The sequence below is a fragment of the Neopsephotus bourkii genome, unplaced genomic scaffold (assembly GCF_033783945.1).
Source record: "Neopsephotus bourkii isolate Nb327-2 ecotype Australia unplaced genomic scaffold, CSIRO-AGI_Nbou_v1 NB_257, whole genome shotgun sequence".
NCBI classification, from domain to species: domain Eukaryota; kingdom Metazoa; phylum Chordata; class Aves; order Psittaciformes; family Psittacidae; genus Neopsephotus; species Neopsephotus bourkii.
In genome coordinates this window covers 1,122,141-1,136,125 of record NW_026900766.1, presented here as the reverse complement: position 1 = coordinate 1,136,125, position 13,985 = coordinate 1,122,141, and the positions used below count along the sequence as shown (strand labels likewise).

Genomic DNA, 13,985 nt, shown 5'->3' with positions numbered 1-13,985 from the left:
CATTTAAACACTAAATCTGGAGGTTAATACAATTCCTTATGTGCATGGCTTTAGATAAACTACTTTCTTCTCAGCAACTTTAAAAAACCAGTATGACATATGAGGGGATTTTGGAAAATATCTGGGAAGTGATGAAATAGTTGTTCTGTCCCAGAAGGGTTTTTGAAATGAATTGACATTAAATGCCTTTATCTAATTTCTTAAACAAGAGTCTAGCCTTCTCGATTTTCAGTTCTTCCACTCGGGAAATAAAGGAATGGAAAACAGACCAAGAAACCAGTAGATATATATGTATTATCCCTGCAAACATTAATAAGATGAAAGAGAAGAGAAAAAAAGAGCAGTATAATATATGTAAGACAGATTACATGCCAAAAAGGGATGACAGAAAATAAGTAAGAGAATGTCAAAATGAAATTGTAAAATTAGGAAAATGGAGATGATCAGAACAGGAAGGAGAAAATAATATGCCAGAGGAGTGCATAGCACATTCTGGGGTTTACCCAGAATAAATAACATTCAATTATTATTGAAGAAGTGTTATGCTCTGTAGGTCTACAAGTGTAACTACATAGAGTTTAGCTGTCTCTGGAAGTTATATATTATTATACGTTCTTGTATTTCAAAGTAATACATCCATCAACTATGCTTTGGTAAATATGACGGTAGACATTACAGAAACAAACTTCTTTAGACCCACCTTTCCTGCAGCTTCCAGCTCTTCTTTATCTTTTTTAGTATGCCCAGCCAACATCTTTATTTCAATCATTCCTGCCAATGCAATGATTGGCACAACAGCTAAAAGTAGTAGGGTCAGCTGCCAGCCATAAACTAGTGATATAATAATTCCAGTCCCCAGGTTAGCTACATTTTGTGTAATTAATGCCAATCTGGCACCAGTTGCCTGGAGGAAGAAAAAAGACATTTCTTGCTAAAGTAACTGCATCTTAAATAAGGAAAGCATTTTCACCTATAATATTCCTGATTCTTAAGATATAATTTAGAAAGTCTTAGCTCAGTTTTGCTATTTTTCAAAATGGGAGTTTCTTAAATGATTGTGTAAAAAATCATCTAGATCACACTTAATTCTGCTCTCTCTACATTCTGATTACTTAAATTTGCACTGTAATTTCTAAATTCTGCTATTGAAGTTGAACAGGCTTTACCCATATCACATATTTACATTTACAGCTAAATATTAAGATCTGTCCCATTTTGTAGATTGTGCAGCTGGCTTTAGAAGTCATCACCCAATGAATAATAAATATAAATATTTAACTTCTATTATGGAAATAAGGCCAAAGATGTTACAGAACTCCTCAGTTCAGTGAAAAAGCACATAACTTCATGTAGCAGTAAAAATTTCCTTACACAAACACAAGTAAATCCATTAAGTATTCTTTAGATTAATACTAGAGACCCCTGAAGGTCCACAAATTACTTCTAAAGAACATCCAAAAAGTAACAAGAGGAAGTCTATTGCTACTATGCCCGTTTTTCTTTTTCATATAAGGAATCTGTACAATCAAAAAAATAGTAGGAGGTTATACACTGAACAAATTTAGATGTGCAAATTTAGGTCAATAAGATCTCTCTAAAGAGACTTTTATCTAAAGAGATTCCCATTGAATTTGTTTAATAATGAAGATCAAAATACAGCACAAAAGTAAACTTAAAAAAAAGGTTTACTTGGAAAATATTTTGTCAAACTCAAGACAGTTATCCAACCTTGGAAGAATCTTGGAGCAGATTCTCCTGGATGGCATGCTAAGGCACATGAAAAACAATGAGGTGCTTGGTGACAGCCAGCATGGCTTCACTAAGGGGAAATCCTGCCTGACCAATTTAGTGGCCTTCTGTGATGGGGCTATGGAACAGATGGACTGCGGTAGAGCAGTTGATGTCATCTACCTGGACTTGTGCAAAGCGTTCGACACTGTCCCACATGACATCCTTGTCTCTAAATTGGAGAGACATCAATTTGATGAATGGACCACTCGGTGGATAAAGAACTGGCTGGATGGCCGCACGCAAAGAGTTGTGGTCAATGGCTCAATGTCCAGCTGGAGACCAGTAACGAGTGGTGTCCCTCAGGGACTGGTGTTGGGACTGATCTTGTGCAACATCTTTGTCAGTGACGTGGACAGTCGAATTGAGTGTGCCCTCAGCAAGTTTGCTGATGACACCAAGCTGTGTGGTTCAGTTGATACGCTGGAGGGAAGGAATGCCATCCAGAGGGACCTTGACACACTTGTGTGTGGGCTGATGCCAACCTTATGAAGTTTAACCATGACAAGTGCAAGGTCCTACACCTGGGTTGCAGCAATCCCAAGCACAGCTACAGGTTGGGCAGAGAAGAGATTCAGAGGAGCCCTACAGAGAAGGACTTGAGGGTGCTGGTTGATGAGAAAATGAACATGAGCCGGCTTCAGTGTACGCCTGCAGCCCAGAAAGCCAACTGTATCCTGGGCTGCATCAAAAGCAGCGTGACCAGCAGGTCGAAGGAGATGATCCTGCCCCTCTACTCTGCTCTTGTGAGACCTCACTTGGAGTATTGTGTGCAGTTCTGTTGTCCTCAACATAAAAAGGACATGGATCTGTTGGAACAAGTCCAGAGGAGGGCCACGAGAATGACCAGGGGACTGGAGCACCTCCCGTATGAAGATAGGCTGAGAAAGTTGGGGCTGTTCAACATGGAGGGAAGGCTGCAGGGAGATCTCATAGCAACCTTCCCATATCTGAAGGGGGCCTATAAGGATGCTGGGGAGGGACTCTTCACTAGGGACTGTAGTGATAGGACAAGAGGTAATGGGTTCAAACTTAAGCAGGGGAAGTTTAGATTGGATATAAGGAGGAAGTTCTTTACTGTGAGGGTGGTGAGGCACTGGAATGGTTTGGACAAGGAAGCTGTGAATGGTTCATTCCTGGCGGTGTTCAAGGCCAGTTTGAACAGAGCCTTGGGTGGCATGGTTTAGTGTGAGGTGTCCCTGCCCATGGCAGGAGGGTTGGAACTAGATGATCTTAAGGACTTTTTCAACCCTAAGTATTCTATGATTCTAACCAGTCAAACCCAAGCTGCAACTTTACTGCATACTAGTCCAAATATGAAAATACAAAACAAAATTTTACTTACTCCTTTCACTTGTGAGGCATCATTAGCAAGTCTTGTAGTTAATGCTCCAGTATTATTTTTAGTATTATCAAACCAGCTCATGTCCTACAATCAGAAACATTTTTCTTAGGACCAGTTTTTGACATTTCACATAAACCACAAAGTAAAACTGAGGTCTAGCTAATATAACCGAGCTTATTGGCAGAAGAATATCTGGCTGTGCATCTGTTCTGAATATTTAATTACTCTAATCCCTTCGTTGCACAGTGAATATATTTAGAGAAAAGTATACACTTGTGGATGGCCTGATGTGTACACTGTCACTGCTGAGAAGGAAGGAGAGTAGCCAGGGGGATTCCCAGATCCAAAATTTACCCTCCCCCACTACTGCAGAAACTGCATCTGCTTGGAGAAGATGACTCTTCAGTCATACTCCTTCACAAGTGCAGAGCTGTTTGAGAGTGAATTAAGTGTATGGCATTCTCAGGGCAAAACCTCCCAGCTCACTGCTTGTTTGAAGAGGCTTATTTGGAAACTATGAGACAAACCAGTCCATCAAACTGGTCTATCTCATCATAGTTGACTGTTGGGGTCAGGTACATAGTTTATAATTTATTCACCATGTGATCAAATATCTGATTCAAGCTTTCAGGTGTAATATGCAGTGAATGAAAACCTGGTGATGCAATGCAGGCATTTGTGATCTCAAGCCTTAGCTGTAAGATTGCTCTTTCATTAGTTTTTCAGTGAGGCTGGTCTATAAATCAATTTTTCAGACTACAACAGCTTTTTGTCTGCATTGCAAATGGTCATGTTCAAATGAATCAAATTCTGTGTCTATGTGTAGCTTTATGTGCAAGACACAACCCCTCAGAAATACTATACTGTACATTTGAAAATCTAAAATATTGATCCTGAAATCATGCAAGATTAATGCCAATTTAGATAATTAAATTAGTTACTTAATACTGCTATGAAATATTTCTAATTCTCTGAAAGTGGCTTTGTATGAATACACGACAACTGTAGATTTAGGAACTCTTTGAAGGAGACCTTCAAGAAATAAATAAAACCATATTTGTACATATTGCGTTTTAAATCAGACATTTAAACTAAGAGTTACAATGTAAGCTGCACTGCTATTTCATTTCTTTAGGGAAGAAAGGGCACCAAGAAAGCAAAGCAGGCAAATGAACAACACATAATGGGTTACTGCTGGTGCACAATAACCTATCAGGCCATAGTAACTTGGCTGTAAATCTAAGTCCTTGCAAGGAGTACATAAAATGCTCTTGTACTTGCATTGATTTAAGACTCTCCTCGTAAGGGTACTTTGCTTAACCACATGTAACAAACCAAATTGGTTTCTAGACTGATTTAGAGAATATTATCTGTAGGAAAGTAATAGCATGATAGAATTAAGTAGAATACTGTTATTTTATGATATCTATACAACTAATTAGTTTGAACACCCTAGAAATAAAAATATTTATTTTCTTTACCTGCCTAAGCATTGCTTTAAATGCCATGAATCGAAGCCTCATTGTAAGAATTTCTCCAGCTTTGCCGAATGTGAAACCCTATTTGAGGAAAGATACAATGCTTAGCATACTATTATATTGTTTGTGCTTATTCAATAAATATTTTAGATATATTGTCTCTACATCATCAAAGTACAAAATACTGCAGTCCTGACTGCACTAAGCAAATATAAAAACAGGCTTAATATTCTCAATTCTCATAGGTTCACAGTACAACATTCAAATAATATTTATCCAAAAAAATATGCAGAATATAGTGTTATTTCCCAGCACTGCTTCATCACCATACTCCAAGGAAAAGATCAGTAATCACCCCTTTGACTTTATTTTCATATGAGCTGATCGAAGTCAGATTTAAACAAGTGGCTTTTGGGCTGTTCGTTTTAGGTTAAAGATACCGTAAGGCAATCTGGGTTCATGGAAGTCAAATGCAAATTTCCCATTGACTCCAACAGTAAGCTTTCTTCCCCATGATCCTAACACAACCTGACATAGCAATCATCAGTAATACATCATGTTTTACAATGACTTGTAGCCACATATATAAATTAATTAAAAAGATCAAAAAGGAAACATGCAGGTTAAAATTTTGGGAAGATACACTCTTCCTACATTTTACTATGACATCAGGGTTTATAATTAGCTTTGTTTAGCTCACTATCACCTTTAGGTGATTACAAATACTAATTGTTTGGAATCTATTTTTGTGAAGTTGAATACTGTTAAAATACAAACCACAGATAGAACTGTACTATGTTATACTAGGAAAAATTATCATAGAATCACAGAATCATAGAATAGTTAGGGTTGGAAAGGACCTTAAGATCATCAAGTTCCAACCCCCCTGCCATGGGCAGGGACACCTCGTTCTAAACCATATTACCCAAGGCCTCGTCCAACCTAGCCAGGGATGAAGCATTCACAACCTCCCTGGACAACCTATTCCAGTGCCTCACCACCCTAACAGGAAAGAATTTCCTCCTTATATCCAATCTAAACTTCCCCTGTTTAAGTTTTAACCCATTACCCCTTGTCCTACCACTCATGGCATATTCCAATTAGCAAATACTTCTCAGTTAACTTTGATCATCATCTATTCTGTGTCAGTAAATTTGCACAGGTATGTAACTTAGAAAAAAATTACAGAAGAACATCAGAGAATGGGCACTATATAAAGAAATCATAAGAATTTTTCAATTTTTTTCCATTCTCACTAAATGAGAAGGACAAAGGAAGGACCTTGACATGCTTGTGAGGTGGCCTGATGCCAACCTCATGAAGTTTAACCATGACAAGTGCAAGGTCCTACACCTGGGTTGCAGCAATCCCAGGCACAGCTACAGGTTGGGCAGAGAAGAGATTCAGAGGAGCCCTGCGGAAAAGGACGTTGGGTATTGGTCAATGAGAAACTGAACATGAGCCGGCTTCAGTGTGCGCTCGCAGCCCAGAAAGCCAACCGCATCCTGGGCTGCATCAAAAGGAGCATGACCAGCAGGTCAAAGAAGGTGATCCTGCCCTTCTACTCTGCTCTTGTGAGACCTCAACTTGGAGTATTGTGTGTAGTTCTGGTGTCCTCAACATAAGAAGGACATGGAACTGTTGGAACAAGTCCAGAGGAGAGCGACGAGGATGATCAGGGCACTGGAGCACCTCCCATATGAAGATAGGCTGAGAAAGCTGGGGCTTCTCTTGTTCTCTGGACAAGAGAAGGCTGCAGGGAGATCTCATAGCAGCCTTCCAGTATCTGAAGGGGGCCTATAAGGATGCTGGGGAGGGGCTCTTCACTAGGGACTGTAGTGATAGGACAAGGGGTAATGGGTTCAAACTTAAGCAGGGGAAGTTTAGACTGGATATAAGGAAGAAGTTCTTTACTGTGGGGGTGGTGAGGAACTGGAATGGTTTGCCCAGGGAAGTTGTGAATGCTCCATTCCAGTTCAAGGCCTGGTTGGACAAAGCCTTGGGTGGCATGGTTTAGTGTGAGGTGTCCCTGCCCATGCAGGGGGGTTGGAACTAGATGATCTTAAGATCCTTTCCAACCCTAACTATTCTATGATTCTACAATTTGTGATGTTTCATCTCAATAAACTTACCACTCAAATTTAAAGTATTATATGAACATTTATAAATTAATCAAACCTATCATAGCCATCTACAAGTCAGTCTTGTATACTCAAGGGCTTCTTGAATGCATGTGCAAAAAGACAATTCCATAAATAAACATGGAGTTTTTTGCAAGAGATTATTTATGCTGCTATCCCAATTGCGCTTCATTATTTTGCTGTTTATGCTCATTCAATGGATAAAACTATACAAATGCTCAGAAATTATAAACCAGACTATAGATGAAAATAATATAATGCCAAAGTTTGCACTTGTATGATTATTACTTTACTACGGCAGTCTTGGAACAGTTAAATATATCTAAGTATTAGGGAATTTTATTTAAGAAATGGAGATGGCTATAGAAATCAGTGAGAGCATGGTATAGGTATTACTGCTGAACCGTTCGTATCTAAGCAGGAAGAGCTGAATATCACCATGATGGGGTTTACTTGATGAACTAGGCTAGGGAATCTTCGGGCTCACTCCCATAAGATAAGACTTGAATGGGGAAGGGGTGAGGGGAGTAAAAATTTGAGAGCTTAATGCAGGAGACTGGAACACTTGAAATTATAACAGATTCAAATAGGCCTGAGAGTGAGAAAGGAGTGGTATAGTGTAAAAGCTTGAGAGGTTGGTAGTTAGGTGGCAACGTAAAAAGAATGAGAGAATCGGAAGTTTCATGCCAAAATGCGTCTGACTTGTGAAGAAGAGGGAAAGTTCTGAAGTTAAGAGGTCAGAATGGTTGGAAGGTCTCTACCATATGAAAAGCTCCAGGTCAAAAAAGATATAGCTCAGCACAAGGCACATCTAGAACCATAAATGTGGGTTCTGTTTTGAATTGGAGAAACTGTATTAAAAAGTCACAAATTTTTAGTATATTTGAGATCTGGTTTCTAAAACATGACAAACAATCATAATAAAGTTAAAATAATAAAACATACCTGGAAAAAGAAAGTAAAAAAGGAAACGATCCCAAGTACTAAAAATAGCACTGAATACAAGTTGCTCTTTTCTCTTAAAATGTTCTTGTCAGTTTCTGAAAAGATCTATAAAATAATAGTTAAAACAACTTTTTTAAAATCAACTAATAATCTAAAATACTTCCATCTTTCTCAGTAACTATGGTAGTCATTCACATTAATATAAAATTTGAGCATGTGTTACATATAGGTATAACAAGTGAATTTTAGACTGTGGCAAGATTTTTACAATTTTGTAAATGTCACATAATTCTTCAGATTTTTGGAAGATTGCTTCATCCATTCCTCAGCTTCATTATGCAGTGATTGTTTAAGACCTGCTTTTATTTGAAATAAATGCCAGATTTTGCATATTTTATTCAAACTTACCCCTATAATTTCTGAAAATATGATTGAAAATGCAGGTTGTAAAACTCCATTGATAATTGCACATAAAGTTCCAGCTACAAAGTATGGCCATTCAGTTTTGTTCAACTTCATAATTTTCAGAAATGGAGCTGGAACTAATTCTTCATCCTAAAAAATGGGAATTCTGTTAGGACAAACATGTATCTATTTGGAGAAATACAGAGAAAAAAGAAGATTAGTATAAATTTTCTATTCCCAGAATCTTCTCAGAGGAAGTTAAAATGTATTTTTAATAACAAGAATAATTAAATTATTGTATATTTATTATTTTAATACAAGCAAGGAAGAGCTGTTAGAATATCTCCATAACTCTTGCCATCATGTTTTAGTTTACCTATATAATTTTCATTGATTGAGACTACTGGTATTGGTCACTGGTTACTGAACTATTCATTCTGGGCATATTGCTCTGTGTAATCCATAACTAGAGTACTTCAAGTAATTGTTCATTAAGCAATTTATAGCAGCAAAGTATTTGTTGCAAACATGAATGCAGTCGTATTTGTTCTACATTTTTTTTGTAATGTTTGTTGTAAGAGTTGTATGTCGCACCAAATGTCCTGTCTCTGATCCAAAAATGAATATTTAGACTATGTTAGTATGGTATGCAAATACCTAGTATAGTGAAAGGTTTCCCTGCCCATGGCAGGGGGATTGGAACTAGATGATCTTAAGGTCCTATCTAACCATAACCATTCTATGAGTCTATGATGCTATGATTCTATGTAAGTATATTTCTTTTATAGCAAATTGATTTTCAAGAATAAGCTCATCCTTCTTACATATTTTTAAGTCCCCATTTTATTTTTATAATCATACATGGTAATAATAACAAAACAAGATATGAACAGTATCAGTCAAAAGCTATTTGAGTTAGAAATTTCTCATTATTTTTTACCCCTATCAAATGTGTCCTTCATCTTGTACCTTTCTAGAGGAGGAGATTGAATTTAACTTTAATATACTTTGTTGAAAGAAATCAAGGTTCATTAACAGCTCTGCAAAGATACTTACAGGTGAACTCTTTTTCTCATCGGTATCCTCATTTTCTGCTCCGGGCTTTTTTGTATTTCTCCGAGTAGAATGTCTTCTCAATCCTCTTGTTAAGGATTCTTCAAATTCTGGTTCAGATTCACTTTTTTTGACACTAAGTGCATTCTCATATTTTTCTGATGATGGAACTTCAGCTTCTATTGACTAAAAGAGGGAAGAACATGATGCTAAGATTAATTATGCATATATTACTTCGAACTTTCAAAATTACCAGGTAATCAACGTAAAAATAACCGTCATTATTTCAGTGGAAAGATATATGGGGAAAACTGTATCTACTGCTATAAAACAGGTATGAAAATCTGTATTATATTTAAATATATCTCTATCTTCAGAGTTTGATTCACACATAAGAATATTCCATCTCTCAAGAAAAGGCTTGTAGTATGTGTGGGGCAGAGGAGTGAAAGTAACGCTCTTTCTTCATGAATTAACTCCTAACAGAGTTTTAAATTGAGTGTAAATCATTTGCACTCATCTTGGGATCTTTTTGAATTATTTCTCAGTGGGTACACTGTTTATTCATGAAGTGACAAAAAGTTACTTCTTTTCGTACAGAACACTTAATTCTTGACTTTGAATGTAATAAGGAAGTTCTGGGTGGAACAAGTAAAAAAGAGGTTTTGACTGAAAAATCACAACAGTCTGGTAAAGAGCCTTATTTTTGGTCATAGTTTGCCAATCTCTTTGACAGAATAAATAAATATTTATGCAGCACTGAGGTATTTAATAGTAACTGGATTCAAAGTTGCCTTCAACTTGTATTTTTTTTTCAGAAAACTTATTTTTTACTGCTTTTTGCACTACTAATAAAAATAACTTATTTTGCTTTCTCTCTTGTTTTTGTTATTTTCTCTTTTATTAAGCTCAGTTAAGCTCAGTTATAACCTAACTATAGCAAAGGACATAGGAAAGTATCAAAATATTCTGTTATTCACTTAATAACTAAAACATTTCTGTTATTTACATTCATTTCCAACCTGGCTACATAACTTTCAAAGCGTACATATTTCTGCATTCAGCAAAGTTGGAATCTTTTTCTCCTATTCCTTCATTATTTTATTTTTGTTTCAGAAAGAAATTCAGTATGAAGGATTATAACCAAACATCTTAAAATGCATGCTCTATTCCTCCAATATCAGCTACTATTTTACCTTTTATCATAGGCTAACAAAAAGTAATGGAATAGCAAACTACTGGAGTCAGCTGCTCTACATTAACTGCATAAAAGGGAAATACAAAATAATCCATTAGCTTAAATCCCTAGATGATTAAAAATTTATTGTGCTGGGTTTAAATAGGTCCGGTATCAAAACTAGTGGTCTTCTCTTTCTAGTAATTGCTCTCCTTTCAAAGTACAAATTTTTTGCTGTTAACACAATATGCTGCAGAATTCCTCATACTTCTGATAGCATGCATTAACCACGGGCATGGAATACAAAAAACAAAATGAGGCAACAGCTAGAAAGAAAAGTACCTGCATGTTAACGAGTTTGTAGTAGATTCCTTTTCTCTCAAGCAATTTAAAATGATTCCCTTGCTCTGTGATAACTCCACCTTCAAAGACAGCTATAAGATCTGCATTTCGGACTGTTGACAGTCGATGAGCTACTACAACCGTGGTGCGCCCTTCCCTTGCCTAGAAATAACAATATTTAGTATGAGCATTTCTAAATATATCAAAAAATGTTCATTTTCATATTAGAGTTGAATAAGACCCAAGGGAAACAATAAAATGATTCACATAAAAAATATAACTTTCAAAAAGAAATTTAAAAACCAGATTTCAGTAGGTATCTTAAAACAGAAATGTAATCTTTAGCTTGGAGATTAAAGACAGTCTTGCACTGTGGCACATAACACTACCAATTTTCAATCACAAATATCCAAACAAAATTCCTAGTATTTCAAATTTTAGAATGGTACAATGTTACAAACATCAAAATTTTTAAAATGCTAAATGTTCTTCTATTTAAGCCCACAGCTGTTCAATTAAACCTTAAAATCTGTGAAGGAGTTTATACTCAGAAGCATTAGAAAATATTTCAGACCGACATTTAAAAAATGTCAGTGTTTTAAGCTCTAAGTCACTGACAACTCAAGCAGCTTTACTGAAAATAAAATTCTCTACAATTCCATGTGAAATTTCAATTACCTATCTTTGGATATTTATAAGCCTATCACACATAATGCATCAAATGTCACAGCTTGCCACTTTAATTACTGGGCTGTATTAAAATGATCAAGCAACTTTTAGCTTAAATAATCAAAGTAATGACCCAAGACAGTGGAATTTTGTTGAAACCTGGATGGAGTTCCTCCACAGTGACATCCCTCAAGCGTCCATACCGGGACCAATGATGTTTAATATCTTCTTATTGACATAGATAAATGGGATTGAGTACACACTGAGCAAGTTTGTGGATGACACCAAGATGAGTGGTGCAGTTGGTTTGCTTGAGGGAAGGGATGTCACCCAGAGAGACCTTGGCAAACTTGAGGAGTGGGCCCATGTGAACCTCACAAAGTTTAAGAAGGTCAAGTGCAAGGCCCTGCACCTGGGTCAGGGCAATCCTCAATATCAGTACAGGGTGGGGGATGAAGGGATTGAGAGCAGCCCTGCAGAGAAGAGTTTGGGGATACTGGTGGATGAAAAGCTGGATGTGAGATGACAATGTGTGCTAGCAGCCCAGAAGGCCAGCTCTATACTGGGCTGCATCAAAAGAAGTGTGGCAAGCAGGTTGAGGGAGGTGATTTTGCCCCTCTGCTCTTATGAGACCCATCCTGTATTGTGTTCAGCTCCAGAGTCACCTGTACATGAAAGACAGGGACCTCTTAGAGCAGGTCCAGAGGAGGGCCACAGAAAGATCAGAGGACTGAAAGACTTCTTACATGAAGATAGGCTGAGAGAGTTAGGGTTGTGCAGCATGGAGAAGAGAAGGCTCCAGGGAGACCTTACTGTGGCCTTTTGCTATATAAAGGGGACTTATAGCATATGTGGAGAAAGACTATTTACCAGGTACTGTAGTAAGAGGACAAGGGACAATGGTTTTGAACTGAAAGGTAGACTGGATATAAGGAAGAAAGTTTTTATAGTGAGGGTGATAAGACACTGGAACAGGCTGCTCAGAGAAGTCGTGTATTCTGCATCATTGGAATTGTTCAAAATCAGGCTGGACGGGCTTTGAGCAACCTGGTCTAGTGAAAGATGTCCCTGCCCATGGCAGTAGGGTTCAATTAGATGATCTTTTCAGGTGCCTTCCAACCCAAACCATTCTGTGATTGTAGGAGTCCCTAGGTCTTCTGCAAAGGTTTGTGAGGAACCAAATTTAGAAGATAATGTGACAAAGAAAAATAACTTCTCTACTAAGTGTACTTATAGTAATAATTCTCCTCAAACTGTCTTTATCCAACATCAGTGGGAAGCAGAATATGATTGAGCAACTTCAGAATGCCATTTGGGGGTATAGCCCCAGTATGAATATAGAGACTCCTGAGTTGTATCAGGGATCAGCTGTGCCTTAGTGAGACAGCTCTACATTAGGAACAAAACAAGAAGTATTTAAGTGAAGCAAATTCTCCCCTGGAGCATGTCCTGCCAAGTCACTGCTACAATCACTTGCGACATGATGGTAGCACTTACCACGTCTGTCAGTCTTCAACAGAAGTTAAGTAAGCAGGTGATTAACAACAATATGCATGTGACTAAGATAAGCACAGGAGACAGCATTTACACCAAGAAAATGTTGAATTAAAGTTAAAAACACAGAAAATTCAATTCCATCTTCTTACTCAAAAGAAAAGATTCCTCTCTTGTAATACCTGCAGGACCTACAAAATTCTCTGTATAATGAATATTTGCCAAATCCAAATTTACCTTTTGTGTTTTAAGAGTCTGTTTCTTGCAGCTTTTTCAACAAATGTTTTGGAGAAAAAAAAGGTTAATATTAAGCTTCTCCTTATCTGCTTCATTTTAGAAGCCTACTGACCTTGTCCAGTGCTGCCTGCACAACTGCTTCACTCTCAGTATCCAAAGCTGATGTTGCCTCATCAAGCAGAAGAATTTTAGGATTGCGAACCAGAGCTCGGGCAATTGCTATTCTTTGCTTCTGGCCTCCGCTCAGCTGTGCCCCTCTTTCTCCAACGAGGGTTTCAAACTTCTACAAGACAATCACACACATTTCCAAAACACTGAGTGGCACAGTCCTTTCAACAGAGAAAGACAGTGTAAAGAAAAGCGACATCAACAGCAGGATCCCCAGCAGTGTCTCCTTCCGCTAAACCACTACAGGATACACAGCTACTTGGATATACCTGCCTAATCTTTTGTGTCCCTGGAACTCTAATAGTTCTTCAAATGCTCACCAAGTCATAACCTAAGGATATAAAATGAACATTATTCTCAAAAGTTATGAGGAAGCTCTGGATAGCTCTGCATATTCAGAGCTCCACGGATAGCTTCTGCTGTTTATGAGAATTCCTTCTAAGGAACTGCTTGGCACAAGAACATTTAGGAGAAATTACTTCAGCAGGACAGCTGCTTTGCTTACACTGGGTAGCTTCATGATGAAGTCATAAGCATTTGCTTCCTTGGTAGCTTTTTCAATCTCTTCCATGGTGATATCCTCACGGCCATAACGAATATTTTCTGCAATAGTAGTAGCAAATAGCACGGGTTCCTGATTCACCACACCGATAATCTCCCGCAGGTATCTCACATTTAAGCACCTAATATCCTGCCCATCAATGGTAACCTAAACAAAATGAAGCAGACAAAAATCTTTTACT

At 37.5% G+C, this 13,985-nt stretch overlaps 1 protein-coding gene across 2 annotated transcripts in view; it reads right to left on the bottom strand.

Annotated features, from left to right (window-relative positions):
- Positions 1-13,985, bottom strand: part of LOC133208312 (ATP-dependent translocase ABCB1-like) — a 52,621-nt gene that overhangs the window by 13,505 nt on the left and 25,131 nt on the right. For both annotated transcript variants that reach the window (XM_061346099.1, XM_061346100.1), the window contains 9 exons: positions 13,748-13,951; positions 13,187-13,357; positions 10,675-10,836; positions 9,159-9,341; positions 8,106-8,252; positions 7,698-7,802; positions 4,615-4,692; positions 3,134-3,217; positions 701-904 (listed from right to left, as the gene is read on the bottom strand). In XM_061346099.1, coding sequence (XP_061202083.1) covers positions 701-904; positions 3,134-3,217; positions 4,615-4,692; positions 7,698-7,802; positions 8,106-8,252; positions 9,159-9,341; positions 10,675-10,836; positions 13,187-13,357; positions 13,748-13,951 — 1,338 coding nt within the window. The remainder of the gene's footprint in view (positions 1-700; positions 905-3,133; positions 3,218-4,614; positions 4,693-7,697; positions 7,803-8,105; positions 8,253-9,158; positions 9,342-10,674; positions 10,837-13,186; positions 13,358-13,747; positions 13,952-13,985) is intronic.